Source organism: Malurus melanocephalus, unplaced genomic scaffold, assembly GCF_030028575.1.
Source record: "Malurus melanocephalus ecotype Western Australia unplaced genomic scaffold, MMel_1.1 scaffold_30, whole genome shotgun sequence".
Lineage (NCBI taxonomy): Eukaryota > Metazoa > Chordata > Aves > Passeriformes > Maluridae > Malurus > Malurus melanocephalus.
Genome location: NW_026623262.1, coordinates 1,025,229 through 1,035,616, shown reverse-complemented (window position 1 = coordinate 1,035,616; position 10,388 = coordinate 1,025,229). Strand labels below are relative to the sequence as shown.

Genomic DNA, 10,388 nt, shown 5'->3' with positions numbered 1-10,388 from the left:
ACAGGTAGCATCGACTACATCCTATGCAGAGTACCTGTTCATGATGTAATTCTCACCACATTTATGTGCATCTTGGAAATCCAATTAARCAGAGTTATGATGTAAAATTCCTTAAGAATTCTTTAAGAATTCAAGGATTTTGTTCAGGAAACATTGACAAGAGGGAGCTTTTCTCCTTTGATGAACTTCCATTTAAAAATGGCATAATGTCTCATAGCATCAGTTTAAACACAGCACATTCTTTAGGCTTCAAGTAAACAGCATTAGTTTAGTTTTAAAATTAAGACTGTGCTCGTGTGCTGCTTCCCCTGAGATCTTGTGGCATTCACTTCTACTGTAACCCGAAAAAAAATCCAACTCTAGAGGTTGTCATTGTCACCTATTTTTGTCAAACGTTTTTTCATGATGCAGACAGCCACAAGCAGGTGTGTGAAGCCCATTTTTCATTTCACTGATGTACATCACCTACTGTGTACCAAACTGCTCTAAGTTATTATGGGACATAGTGCAARTCCTATGGATCAGAACAGGATGCCAAATCTGAGTTTCTAATGTGGTAGTTGTGATTCTGTAATTTAAAGCAGGAGCTGTGGTGGATATTAAMGTTCCTGCTAGTAATTGTTATTTTGCTAGTCTGTACTCTGTAGATAAAAGAAAAAAAAATTGTCTCAAAAATCTACAGACTAGTAAAACACTGATTATGTCTGATTTGCAAAGGCTGTTTATRGCAGCTGTAGTTAATACAGGAATCTCTCTCCCTCTATGCCTGTACAGTATTTGGTTATACTGGGTTTAAATGACTTTGAAATGAAATGAACAACAGCAGCATCCAAAAGACAAGCTCAAATGACAATTCTCTCATCAAAGAGAGAAAGATTATCCAAAGTCTTGGCAATGTGCAATGGCAGTTCTGTTGTTATGTTCAAATAGCTGTCATCTATATAAATATTAATTATAACTAGCAAGCTTGGTAGTCAGTCTTCAAACTTTTTATTGATGTCTTATAAATTACCAAAAATAATTGAATTTATGTTACTGAATAAGTGCTAGTAATCTGCCTTTCTGTTTTCCAARGATTAAATGTTCCATTGCAAATACTGGGAACACCAAATCTGCTTGGTAAGGCAGCTCTTGGCCACTTCCCTGCCTGCCCTACAAACTCCCAGCAATCACACATTATAAGCCAAATTAAATTCTGCATATGACAAGGCTTCTGCAAATGYTGTTTTCCTGCTGTCAAGGGGATCTGTAGCAGGAAGACACTRACTGTGATAAGATGCTACCCCTATTCATCAGGTAACATCTCACCATGTCTTCAATTTTACTGCTTCCTATTAATACAGGACAGCTTTAATTTATGGTTGGTTGCTTTTTTTTTTTTTCCTTCACACAACACTATTTACTAGCTAAGAACCTGTTTTTACAGTTGTGTATAAATCTTTAAAAATGTCAGTGATTAATTTTAAAATCTCATTTATCACTATATGATTAGTGAATTAGTTAAGGTTTGAAGAATAAATGTCAAGTGATTAGAAGCAATTTTGTACCAGACTCTCAGACAAGGTGATGGATCACAGAAAAGCCACTGGAAAATGGGCCCCTGGTCCCATGATGCTCAGCACCCAGAGCAAGACAGCAAAGCAGAGGGACCAAAATAACAAAAACCTAAACACTAGAAACAAACTCCAAATCCCAGTGATGAAATTTTACATGAATAATGAAGTGATAGTATCTGATTTCAGTTTCTAAAGAACTTGGAGGTTTGAGAAATGAGGCAAGAAACTTCTGAAGGACAATGAGAAGGCCAGAAAATAGCATGTTACAGATCTGGAGCCTTTATCCTTGAGGTCCACTTTGTAAATACACCCTCAAATATTTCAAATATTCTTACCAGGTGGCAAATATAATAGCACCTTYTCTACACAATGTGATGCTAACAAGCCAGTTTTGCAAAGGAGAGCTTTTCAAGGCCTAAAGATCCAGGAAAACACCAAGCTCACCCTTGCTGCCGTTTAAACCAAGGTGGTGCACACCGAGGTTCTCTTTTRTGCTCCCCGCTGTGAAAGAGCAAACTTGTGAGCTGGGGTCTGTCAGAGGGAACAGCCCCTCTGTTCCGCCTGTTCCAGAGCATCCGCATTTCCTCTCTTGGTCCCAGTGCACCGCAATSGGGGTTGGTGCTKRGGAAACTCYGACTCTTTTCTAATGAAATTCCCARGGTTGCAGTTAAATCATTGTTATTGTGCACTAAGATATGCTGGCTTGATAAGGCAATTATGTAATTTTAAGATAATGTTGCTGTTAAGCAGAAATCTCTATTGGATTTCAGGTCCATTCAAAAGCAGGGTGTGGTGGCAGGGACCTTCGCCTGGTGAACTTCGAGCTAATAGTTTTTTTGGTTTTTTTTTTTTTTTCTGGTCTGCAGCTTCGATTTCTCCCCGCTGTAGTCAGGCTATCAGCCCTCGTAAAAGCCAGAGCTGCCATGGTACATGCTGTGTCCAGGCACACTCGGTGCTGGCCCTGTCACTTGCCAACACCTGTGAGGGCTCTGGGTATGAGCCTGATCATGAAGTCCTTGCAAAAGCTGCTGCTCTTCTCTGAAGGCTGCTGGAGCCGGAGGAGTCAAAACATCCTCCTAAAACAAGCAAAGAATCTTATCAGAAATAACGATTGAGTTCCCTTTTGAAAACTCTGATAGCTCCAGCACAGTAAAACACAGCTCCAGTAAATAACTGTGAAATGACAACATGCTTCCCGAAGTTTTAGCAATAACTGCACTAATAGCAAGGGCATTATTAGACAATTGCAATGCCTAATCAAATCGCTCAGACTGATCATTACTGTAATATTGACACCGCCTATTATGAAAAATATGAAAAAATTTCCTCTGAACAGGAAAGCATTTTTAATATAAACATGCAGTTGAATAGTTAGCAAAAAAATATTTGGGAGTAGTGGAAGAGTAAAAGCTGGCCATTTAATTGAAGGAAGTTGGAAGGAAAGCTGGGGATTTAATTCCAGGAAATTTAGGGGGGGAAAAAAAATCTGAGGATCCAATTTATTTCCAAAAAGCCAAGGTAAACACTCTGTGCCCACAGAGGTCAAATCGTGTGGGCAGAATTGCAAAGATTTTTTGCGTWGCTTTTTTCCAAACCAGATTTCATCTATTATTAACCTTCTTTTAGCCCTGCCTGGGAGCGGCCGTGTCGCCAGGAGACACAGGCTGGTCTCTGCCTGTGCCGGGCTCTGCGCTCAGTGTCTGTGCTCAGGTTAAAAACGCGAACAGCACAAGCGAGTTACACCAGGAACGGTCTTGTCTTTTCAGTTAAATGCTTTTAGCGCTCAAAATTGACAGTCCTGGACAGCGAAAAATGACGACAGCTGGGCTGGCTATATTTCTCGCTCGCACGAAATATTTTGAGAAGTCTGTGGGTTTGCTCTCTTCATGCTTGCTGGCAYTGAAGTGGAAATTCTCCCCACGCTTTAAAAAGAGTCGTGTTTATTACAGGACAGTCGGTTCTCCCRCTGGAGCAGGCGGGCGCAGCCCCGTCACGGCTGAGGAGGCACCGGGCATGGGGAGCRGTTCTTTCCACAGGGCATCTCCTCAGAGGGGCGGCGGTGCCCGGGACGGCCCCGGCGGTGCCCGAGGTTCGAGCGGGAATGGCGTGCGGGGATGGGCCCGGGGGTCCCCGCCGGCCGTCCCGCGGGAGTGTTTGCCCGTCCCTTTGTGCCCCGGCGGCGGGGCGGCCGCGTTGCCATGGGAACCGTCCCGGCGGCCGCGGCGGGCGGAGGCGGGCCGTGCGCGGCGCAAGATGGCTCCCTGAGGCGGCGGGACGCAGCGTGAGCAGCGGGCGGGGGGCGGGCGCGGGCTGCCCCCGGTGCCGCGCGTCCTCGGTCCCCCTCCCCCGGCACCCGTCGGCCCGGCCCGGCTCTACCCTCCCCTCCTCTCCCCTCCCCTCCCCTCCCCTGCGGTCCGCCCCGCCCCACGGCGGCAAGTGGCAGCGGCCGCCGGTGCCGCGGGGCGCGCTGACAGCCCCGCGCCCAACTTGTGTTGCAGGCGCGCCCCGCCGCTGATGCGAGAGCTGCCGCCGTGCCAATGCCAGCGCCGYGCCGCCGGGCCAGCCCCCGCCGCCCCCCGGGCCCGCCCCGCCGCCGCCGCGATGGCTCTGACCTTGTTCGGTGAGTAAAGCGCCGCCGCCTCGGCCCGGCGGGCGCGGGGCTGCCGCCCCCATTGTCTGCGGCGCGGTAGCGCCTGGGCGTGGGCGCCGCCCGCAGGGCCGGGCCCGGGGCTGTGCGAATGACGGCCCCGCGGGGCTCGGCTGCGRCGGGCACATAAAGTTAGGGTGCTGCGGGAAACCCTGAAGGAGCCCTGAGGGGCTGCGCGGCTGAGGYACGGGCTGGCTCCGGGAGCGCCGGGGCGCAGCTGTCCGCAGGGAGCCGGTGCCTTCCTGCCGCGGTCAGGTCCGGGAGAGGAGCTTTGGGGTGCTGCTCTGGCCGTGCTTCACAGCCTGGGACGGCGTGGTGGGAACCGGCTTGTGAAACTCTAGTTTAAACTGTTGAACATGTGGCCACTTCTGAGTAACGTTACTGAAGTAGGCTTGTTTGTTTAACATACGCAATTTTTCAGCGGGCTAACAAAAAGAAGCTTTCAAATTGTGCCTGGCAACATTAGGTAAATGCAGCAATGCAAAGGAAAGCAGAAGTTAGTGTAACGGAGGTCAGTACAGAGTTAACAGGATAATCGGGGAGCCGTTTCTTGAAAGAAACTTGTGCACCACAAGTGATTGCTAGTGAAGAGGTTTAAGTGAGGRTGCAAAGTCTGTTCACAGTGTTTAGGCTGTGGATTTTATTTCATGTGTAAACAAATGTCTTGCTTTCATCCATCTCCTGATACTTGATACTATTTCTTAAAAGAACAGAAGCAGTTTTTTGGGTTTTCTTAGAAATTGACACCTGCTATATTATTGTGGCGTACTGAGCCCTATCTGAAAACAAGTTTAGCAYGTGTTCCAAGATAGCTGTCTGTGAATAAAATTCATGCTGTACTGGATTTAGCTACAGTGCTGTCCCCTGTATTTATATTTCCTGCTCAASTCTTTCAGGATGCAAAAGGTTCATAGGTCACAGTATACTGTCTCTGTCATTATAGGCCTGATCTTGTCACTGAGTTCACGGGACTTGAGTTGCAGGTGGGGGAACCTTGCAGGTTTTCAGGAGCAGGGTGAGGTTCAAGCTGTTTAACATAGAAGTGAAAGTAAGCATGGAGATCAAATGGCAGGTTGGCTGTTTTRAAACAACCACTGTGCATGTTTCATTGTATCATTTTAAATTAGATTTTTAGAAAATATGTAGTTTGCTACACAGGCACTGGAGGTAAACATTGTAGTTGTCCCTAACAGAAAAAAACATCTCAGCAGTGTTGAAAAGACGTTCTCCGTGCTWAGTGTCATGATCTTTGTCTGCAAAAATTAATATTTTAATTTTAGCTTTTAAAGAGGCATCTTGTATTAGATACCTTTTCTTTAAACTTGTGTGATTCTTTTCTAATTTGCATGTGTTTGATCGACTGGATGACATAGTCTATTAATACAAATTTGCATTACAAAGTAWCTTGATGGTTTTCTGTGTTATCAGGTCTGTTGTTACAGTAAATGACATTGATACATGTAAAAGATAATGAGTSGAGGAGATAGAGTGGGGTCCTCTGCTGTGTCTGTCTAGTTTCTAAACATTATCTTGCTGAGGGTGAAACATCAGGATTGGACCTTTTTGAGAAAACAAAAAGTGACAATAAAACAATGCAACAAATGAGGCTCATGTGCGTCAACAAATGAATGTGGTGCCTTTCACAAATGTAAAAGCTTTAGAGTATGTCTTAAACTATGAATGCAAGAGTGTGAGTTGTGTAAATGCAGAAATGTATGTGAGTGCAATGTGTTTGCAGATGTGGTTGTGGTTAATTTRTGGATGAGCTAGCACAGCTTACTGTGTTGCTGTGAGTCCTCTGAGCTGAGGTAGCTTGCCACACTTTGTCTCAGCGCAAAACAAAGACAGACTACAGCACGCTTGCTTTGAGCTTCAAGGGGCAGTGTTCAGCCTTGATTTTGGATTTTGGCTGGCTGTGGATAGTTGCGTTTTCAGTTATCGTACCCCAGCTGTTTCAACATAACCCCCTACCAAAGCAATATCAGCAAATCTGAGGAAAAGCAAAATATATGTCTGAATTAATGTCTCTATCTTAAGGGATTAAGCAGCTGTAATTGTATTATTTTAAGTTCACACCTATRTTATAACGGTAAAATTAACCTGAGCAAACACGTCTCAGGGGAGTGGTTTCTTTGGTTCTGCTCAGTCACATAAAATCTAGGCTCAATATTGCATTTTTATTTTCCCTAGCCCATAATGATATTGGACCAAATTTCACTATTCTTAGGCTGCTTATTGTAAGTTGTGCTTCAGGAGTGTGTAAAATTTGAGATAAATTGCCAAGTCAGCTTGAGTACAGGAGAAAACTCACCAARTTTCCTGAGTCCCTTTAACACACACTTTTCCCTTAGTTTGTACTTGTGTGAGCACAGCAAGGGAGAGGAGAGGGTTGGGAAATGTCATAATGTGCTTTCTCCATGCTCGTGGGAGTGTTTTATGGCTCTTTCGGTGCATAGTTCAAAGACTCTTATTAGAAGGGGACAGRTCTAGAGATCAGGGTGACATTGTTGCAGATCCTGGATTTACACGGACATGCGCTCAACAGGCAGTTGAAAGTCAGRTTCTGCTGGAGGTTGCCCTTTCCATTGTCCTCAGAGCAGCCCCACGTTGCCACAGGAGTGCTATCTGCAGTTTGCACCTTTGAGGTGGCACCTTGAGACTCTTGGGACAGTTGGTTATGAAAAGCATGTATTAACAGTATCTTTCTGCTACAAAACAAGGCTGTTACCCTTGGGCTTTATGCATCTCCTGATTTATCCCTTTTCAGTTACAGCTTACTGGCAAGATTATGATGCAACAATGAAGTACAAGGGAGGAAAACATTAAGACTCTTCACTTTCTCAGTTTTAGTTATTTTGAAATTCTTTTCTTTGTGTTGTCATTGTCTCTCATTCATGACCTTCCAAGATACCCTGTGCTGACAGCTGGCTGTATGAAAGATAGGTAGGGAGCACCATGTTCCCATGGTGCAGCAGTACAGATGATGAGTCTGTTGTGGTGTGGGTTRTGGGAAAGAGGAGTTCAGCTACTCCACAGGTGGGAAGAGGGAGAGCAGCCCCTATTGGAAGCAGTCAGCAGTGAGAGATAGTGGAAGTTGTTAGCTGAAAACATACCTCTGTTACCTCAGTCATGCTGGCTACTTCAGGCAAAGGTGTCATCCCAGCAGTGTTCATAGTTACACAGAGTTAACACTCACTGACTTACAGTGTGATTTTGGCCTGTGCAGGACCAGAACTTGCGCTCCATAATCCTTTTGAATCCTTCCAACCCAGGATATTCAATGATTGTGTGATGAAGTTACAGTGGCAGAAATAGCCAGGTGACCGTAAGTGGTCACCCATATGTGTCATTTGTGTGGTACCAGCAGTAGGGTTTCACCAATACATTCAGTTTGTGTTCCAGCAGCCAAACACTCGGAATGCAAGTTTGATCTAACAGAGGAAAGCAGGTCCTGCATCAGCAAAAGACTGGAAGACAGTCAATTTCTCTGAGAAGTKGAAAAAAGATTGCTGTCTGATCCTTTCGTTTGTTGCAAATAATAGATGCAATAGACTTGATATCTATGTAAATTGCCTGTTGAGAGTTGGTGGGGATTTAAAAAACTTCTTAGTCCTCACAAAGTGCACATTTTCACATGTGGTGTATGTAAATGTCTGGAACYGGAGCAGATGTCCAGTTCTAGTGCTGCTTTTCCTCTTACAGCACACGCATGTTCCCTTACAGAAGGCTGTGGTGATTACCAGCATAACCTCCTTTTTCTCTTTATTTCTTCTTACCTCATGCAGCATCAGGAATAGTGTAAAAGCCAGTGTCCTTCTCTGGTGTCTMAGCACAAAGTCTGGTGGATCCATGCCCAGCCTTTGGGGAGCTGGGCTGAAGCCATTTGCCTGGTTTAGCGGGGAGGTGCCTAAGGGATGCTCACCGGTCCTGCTGTGCTGAATCCCTGCAGTGTAGCAGCTTCTTGGAGGCAGGAAGAGTGGTCGGTCACATTTCTAAGGCTAGGCTTCCTAAAGCCATCTGTTAGTACCCTAAGATATGAGRTTGCACAGTGACATGGCTGAAGCATGTGCTATTGTTCCATTTGGATGACCCAGCTATGGGAAAGATAACAAACAATGTAGAGGAAAAAKGAGGGGAAGTATTAAGTTATCCCACTGCTTGCTTGTGTCTTCAAATATCCTGAGAAGTGTTTAAAGAAAGTCAACATTGTACTTTGAAAGAAAAACAGTTTTGTTATATTTAGTGGTTGCGAGGTGCCCTCATCTTTTATGAATTCCCTTCCTGTTCATTTTATTTGCTCATCAACTCTCTTGTGTGAACAAAGGAAGGCATTTCAAAACAGCCAGAAGAGATCTTCATGGAYGTATTTGTCATTAGTTATTCATGCTCTTCCCTTCTTTCTCAGAGCCTGACAATGGATGAAAACTCATCCCTGAGTATTGGTGGTTAAAGAAATGAGAAGTGAAGCAATTCTCTTTTAATCTTCGAAGTGCTTGCACTTTGATGAGTGGCTACAGATGAATRGGATTAGAGACAGAGCTGTAGTCAGCATGATAGATATGGTTTTATAAGGAGGTGATGAACAAGGGCAGTTTTTAGAGAAATCGGTAGGGAAAATATCAGAATAAAAGAAAAAAGCAATACACTGCTACCAGCAGAAAGGGCAGGGACAAAGAAGCCAATGATACCTCTGTTTCAGGCATCCATACATTTCTGAAAGAGCACATAAATATTAATTTGCTCACTTACCAGAATTGCTTCCACAGCTGTGAGCTCTGATGTCATACTGCACAGAATTAATTTTCTATTACTCTATTTACTGCTAGGGGTATGAAGTGAACCTTTTGAAATAAGTTCTTCCATGCTTGAAATACTAATTAATAAATTACTATTTCATGTTCTGTGCATCTGTGATTACTGTTCTCCATGCAGACTATGCTTACTGACTCATGACTGCTTCAAAAGTTTAGGGTGTGCTTATGTTGGTTCAAGCACATGTTTTTTTATGTGTCAGTCTTAACAAGAGAAATTTTTCTCTAAATATTTGGTTTGCTTAGGAAAGGGCATTAAATTTTAGAGTGCTTGGTTAGTACAGGTGCACAGACAGTAAATGTTCCTCTAAAAAATGGCCCATAACACATAATGCTACAAATTCTCTGTAGGATAGGAAATATTCAAAAATTAATCTGCTTCTTTCTTGTCTTGTGTGCAGAGCCTTCTAAGAAGAGAAAATAAACAGATTACCTACAATTCAAGTTCTTCTCTATATTTGTATATGTGGCCCTGAACTATGCTTAAAACTTGTGGCTACCTGTGATGGTAAAGTTTACTGACAGGGCCCCKTAACTAGTAGGGCTTTTGTCACTACAGGGAAAATAAATGTAKGATGCTATAGGAATGGTACCTATCACGGATGCTTCTAGTACAAAAAAAATAAAAGTGTGAAGAACTTTGAAAATTGTTTCAAGAGCATAAGATGAGTGACAAAATGAATATATACCCCATGTGGCACTGCCTGTGCTATGTCTTTTTCACCAGAAGAGCAGTGAATTCAAAGTGGTCTTTTTAATCTGGTTGCAATAGATACCCTTGAAGTGGTTAGCCCTTCGTATATTAAAATACTTGGGCTTCATTCAGTACTTACTGATACCAAGCTAATTTTAGAGGAGATTTAAGCAATTCAACGTCGAGTCACAATGGGAACTACAAATAGTTTAATTAGATGAAAATATATAGGAATATTAGTATAATGTTTTGGTTAGGTTTTTTTTGTTTGTTTGTTTGTTGGTTTTTTTTTTTTTTAACAGGATTTTAAAATGAAGATGATTTCTTAAAAATTGAAGCCTTTTTGGAGAGACACTASACCTTTCAACTCCCGTTTATGCATGTRGGAGGAAAAATGTCCAAGTGCTGACAGTCAAAAGAATATCTTTTCCTAGGTGCTGTGCTAATCTTTCATGATTTATAGAATCTAATGAAACAAATAAGGAGAGSAGGCTTGAAAAGGTTTTGCCAGCAATGCAATGGAAAGAAAAACCTGTATAGGATCTGTTAACTAGTAAATTAGTATCAATTGATCAAAATATCAGAGAAATGGCACTAACACTATAGTCAAGGATGAAAAAAAGTGAGTCATGGCTTCTCAGCTTACTGCTTAGAAGTGTGTTTCACACAGTGCTTAGTTT

General features: G+C 43.4%; 1 protein-coding gene across 3 annotated transcripts in view; it reads left to right on the top strand.

Annotated features, from left to right (window-relative positions):
* The first annotated feature begins 3,795 nt into the window (after positions 1–3,795).
* Positions 3,796–10,388, top strand: part of CHN1 (chimerin 1) — a 92,962-nt gene continuing 86,369 nt past the window's right edge. For 2 of the 3 annotated variants that reach the window (XM_057363686.1, XM_057363683.1), the window contains exons 1-2: positions 3,796–3,837; positions 4,055–4,176. In XM_057363686.1, coding sequence (XP_057219669.1) covers positions 4,071–4,176 — 106 coding nt within the window. In that variant the 5' untranslated portion in view covers positions 3,796–3,837; positions 4,055–4,070. Of the gene's footprint in view, positions 3,838–3,989; positions 4,177–10,388 lie in introns of those variants that run through there. The other variant, XM_057363684.1, reaches the window with a different exon arrangement.